Source organism: Camarhynchus parvulus, chromosome 7 (genome assembly GCF_901933205.1).
Source record: "Camarhynchus parvulus chromosome 7, STF_HiC, whole genome shotgun sequence".
Taxonomy (NCBI): domain Eukaryota; kingdom Metazoa; phylum Chordata; class Aves; order Passeriformes; family Thraupidae; genus Camarhynchus; species Camarhynchus parvulus.
In genome coordinates this window covers 31,656,713-31,660,662 of record NC_044577.1, presented here as the reverse complement: position 1 = coordinate 31,660,662, position 3,950 = coordinate 31,656,713, and the positions used below count along the sequence as shown (strand labels likewise).

At 49.5% G+C, this 3,950-nt stretch overlaps 1 protein-coding gene across 1 annotated transcript; it reads left to right on the top strand.

Moving 5' to 3' along the window:
- The first annotated feature begins 229 nt into the window (after positions 1-229).
- CXCR4 (C-X-C motif chemokine receptor 4) lies at positions 230-3,734 on the top strand. Its single transcript, XM_030952226.1, has 2 exons — positions 230-554; positions 2,150-3,734. The coding sequence occupies exons 1-2, from the start codon at positions 516-518 to the stop codon at positions 3,209-3,211; spliced, it is 1,101 nt and encodes a 366-aa protein (XP_030808086.1). The 5' UTR covers positions 230-515; the 3' UTR covers positions 3,212-3,734.
- The last annotated feature ends 216 nt before the right edge of the window (positions 3,735-3,950 follow it).

The following is a 3,950-nucleotide window of genomic DNA, read 5'->3' as shown; positions in this document are numbered from 1 at the left end:
GCAGGCGGGAAGAGACAACTTTGAGGACAGAGTTGCCAGAATTTTGAATGGCATACAGGACCTCTGCTCTTCCTCCTCCACACGGCTCCTGGACCAATGACTTCATTCGGAGCCCGCCTGGGGTACCCATGGCAACCCAGGGCTCTTCAACACACTTCAAAGAATGTTCTTGAGGGGAAATTCAAAAGCCCGCTTGTATGAACACATCAATCAGAAAGGGGCAAATGCCCCCGTGAGGAACGTGGCCCCCGCGGGCGCGCCGGGCAAGTGCAATTCCCATGCCCGGGGCGGCAGACAAAGAGCGGCCCGAGGCGCCCGCCCGGAGCCCGAGATCGCGGCGGCATCGCCGGGGAGGAGCCAGACCCGGCTGCCCCGGGGGCGGGGGACAGCTTGGGACCGTATAAAAGGCGCGTCCCGCCAGAAGAGCCCGGCGTGTTTGGAGCAGCGGCGAGTGGTGTCACTGTGGGAGGCGCGGCTGCGACAGCGGCAACAGCCTGAGAGCGCGGAGCCGTCCGATGGCTCTGAGCATGGACAGCAGCCTCGACAGCCTGGATGTAAGTGCCGGGAGCGCGGGCGGCTGCCCATGTGCGCGCTGTTTGCAAACAAAGGTGCCCTCGGCGGAGGCTGCTGGCGGCGGGGTCGGGGCAGCGGAGGGGTCCGCGGGCGCGAACGGGCAGGGCTCCCCTCTGAGCCCCGGCCGCTGCTGCCTCTGTCTGCAGCGCTTCGGACCTTGGCACAGCTGCAGCCGCCGCAAATTCCAGCGGCAGGACTCCACTCCTTCTCTGGGGCTCTGCTGCTCGGCCGTCAGTTCAAGTGACATGTGGCACCTTTGTGGACTGAAAAACGCCGGCAGAGCAATTAGCGCTGCGGGAATGGTGAGAGTGGAAGAGGCGAGGAAGTTTGGAGCGGTCTGACTCCAGGGCACGGTATCCCTTTGCCCCGGTGCGCGCCCAGACCTGGGGCTGCCGGCGGGACGGGGAGCGGCGGCAGCGCCCGGCCGTCCCGCCCGCTCCTCGAGCGAAACGAGGCGGCAACCCGCTCTTACGGGGGCAGCTCCTCTGCCTTGGTTTGGAGAGCGGTTAGGAGCAAAAAGGAGATCTCTGCCAAGTTCCAACTTTAGGGCCGCAATTAATGCCCGCGTGGAGCCGGTGCCTCCGCGTGTGAAGCGCTGCGGGTCTCTCGGGCGTGCCCTGCGCGGAGCTCGGGGGTCCGTGGGACACAGGGCATGACGGCAAAAAATCAGAAAACCTGAGGAATTGCACATAGCCAGATGGCACTCTCCCGCCAGCTTTGCTTTTAGCGCCGTGGCCAAAACCGTTGGTGGTTTCCTGACGCGCTTTCATGCCCTCACCAAATTTCGCTTCCTTTTTCCACCGCTATGCTTGGTCCGTCTGGCTGCAGTCCCGCGCCGGCCGCGCTCACCCCCGGCCCCGCAACCGCAGAGGGTGGGGAACAAAGGGAGGGAACGTGGACCATCATGGTGACCCTTCACGGGCTTTGAGTTCCCCTGATTAAGGTCACCTCTCGCCTTCTTTCTCTCTTTCTTTATGGGCTTTGGGTTTTTTTTCCTTGTCTGAGTGTGTGGAGCTGTCAATTGCTTCTCAGCAGGGAATTCTTGCTATTATTTATCCTTTATTACATCAGCCGAGGGTATCTTCTCTATTTCTCCTTGACCCCATCCCCTTAATGAGGAGGGACTCTCTGGAGCAGCAGCATTTCTAAGTAATTTTTTATAGCCCTCTATTGTAGAAGTTAAATGTGATAGGTCATGCTCTGTGTGGACAGACCTCTTGCATCTGGCACTTTCTGGTCTCTCCCATTTGTAGTGTCCATCTGATAAGAGCACTGAAGTGTCCATAGCCAACGTTATTTCTGGGAGTAGCCATTATCTTTCTTTGCTCCTGCATGCCCTGCCTTTAGCAAGATCTTACTCCTCAGAGAAAGACAAAGGAAGTTTTTTAAGTTATTCTTATTTGCTGTGTATTTTATATATGTGTATGTAAACATTGTATTTTCCCATCTGGTTTTCAAAACGTTTGCCCATTTGTGACAGTGGAGACTGTTCAAGCAACCCTTCACATATTGTCATATAGAATAAGTTCTTGCAGAGAAGCTAACATCTAATTTACTTTTCTTCCTTTTTTTTTAGCTGTCCTCTGGGTTATTAATTGAACTTTCTGAAAATGGCACAGATGAGATTGGTTCGGGTGACTATGGAGACTATGAAGAGCCATGCTATCAACATGAGAATGCCGATTTCAACCGGATCTTCTTGCCAACAATCTACTCCATCATCTTCCTAACTGGAATAATTGGCAATGGATTGGTTACTATTGTTATGGGCTACCAGAAGAAGCAAAGAAGCATGACTGATAAATACAGGCTGCACCTCTCTGTGGCTGACCTCCTTTTTGTCATCACCTTGCCATTCTGGTCTGTGGATGCAGCCATAGGCTGGTACTTCGGGAATGTTCTGTGCAAGGCTGTTCATGTCATTTACACAGTCAACCTCTATAGCAGTGTCTTGATTTTGGCCTTCATAAGTTTAGATCGTTACCTGGCAATAGTCCATGCCACCAACAGCCAGCGCCCACGAAAGCTCTTGGCTGAGAAGGTGGTGTATGTAGGCGTGTGGCTGCCAGCTGTGCTTCTGACAGTGCCCGATTTAATCTTCGCCAGTACCAGTGAAGTCGAAGGAAAGTATCTCTGTGATCGCATATACCCTCATGAAAACTGGCTGATCTCATTCAGATTCCAGCATATCTTGGTAGGACTTGTCTTGCCTGGTCTAATAATCCTGACTTGCTACTGTATTATCATATCCAAGCTGTCACACTCCAAAGGCCACCAGAAGCGCAAAGCCTTGAAGACCACGGTTATCCTCATCCTCGCCTTCTTTGCCTGCTGGCTGCCATATTACATTGGCATCAGCATCGACACCTTCATCTTGCTGGGAGTCATCAGACACCGCTGCAGCTTGGACACCATACTGCACAAATGGATCTCCATTACAGAAGCTCTGGCATTCTTCCACTGCTGCCTGAATCCAATTCTGTACGCCTTCTTGGGTGCCAAGTTCAAAACATCAGCTCAAAATGCCTTGACATCAGTTAGCAGAGGATCAAGCCTCAAGATTCTTTCAAAAGGCAAACGTGCAGGACATTCTTCTGTTTCTACAGAGTCGGAGTCTTCGAGTTTCCATTCCAGCTAACGCTGCTCCTTGCCATCATTTTATAAAGAGACACTTTAAAGCTGTGCAAGATTTCAGACAAATAAGACTGACCATAATGTACAGATTTATTTACAGCTGGAATTTTATATTGTTTCTTTTAGTCTCTGTGAAGTTTAATTGACTTATTTATATAAAAAACCTTTCGTATTGACGACAAACTGTCTAGGCAGGTCCTGTGGACAAGTGGTTGGTTCACAAAAGTTTTAGTGACTGTATGTATAGATATGTGAACTAAACACTTTGGATTGTAGCAAAGTGACTGTTAAAAGTTTAGAAAATATTTCTCTGTTGTTTATATGTAAATGTTTTTGGTGTTGCTGTTATTCTTAAAAGTTTGCCTGGATATTTTTACCTTACTACAAGATGTTTGGTTTACAATAGCTTAACTCTGCTGTAGAAATGGCACTTATAACCAAAGCCTCCTGTTACATGCTAGGGTTTTTCCCTCCATTCTCAGTAATTGATGGTTTGCAAAATTTTCTGTTCAAGGTAAAATAAAAGTATATGAAAAAAAGTTATTTTGAGTGGTATTTTCATTTCTGGTTGAATTTTTCTCAGTGCTTTTATTTACAATTCTAAATACACAATAATGTCTTAGAAAATTGCAGGTCTTGTGAAAAGCAGGAAAATGAGTTTCAGTACATACTTATTATTCAGTTGACACCTCTGAGTTCCATGTCATATTTTTTTCACTGGAATACATTTGCTCCAGTTAATA

Bases quoted from the DNA above. Each gene is read 5' to 3' on its own strand.
- CXCR4 (XM_030952226.1), top strand. From the start codon at position 516: ATGGCTCTGAGCATGGACAGCAGCCTCGACAGCCTGGAT. The intron at 555-2,149 runs GTAAGTGCCGGG...CTTTTTTTTTAG, and splicing joins GCAGCCTCGACAGCCTGGAT to CTGTCCTCTGGGTTATTAAT.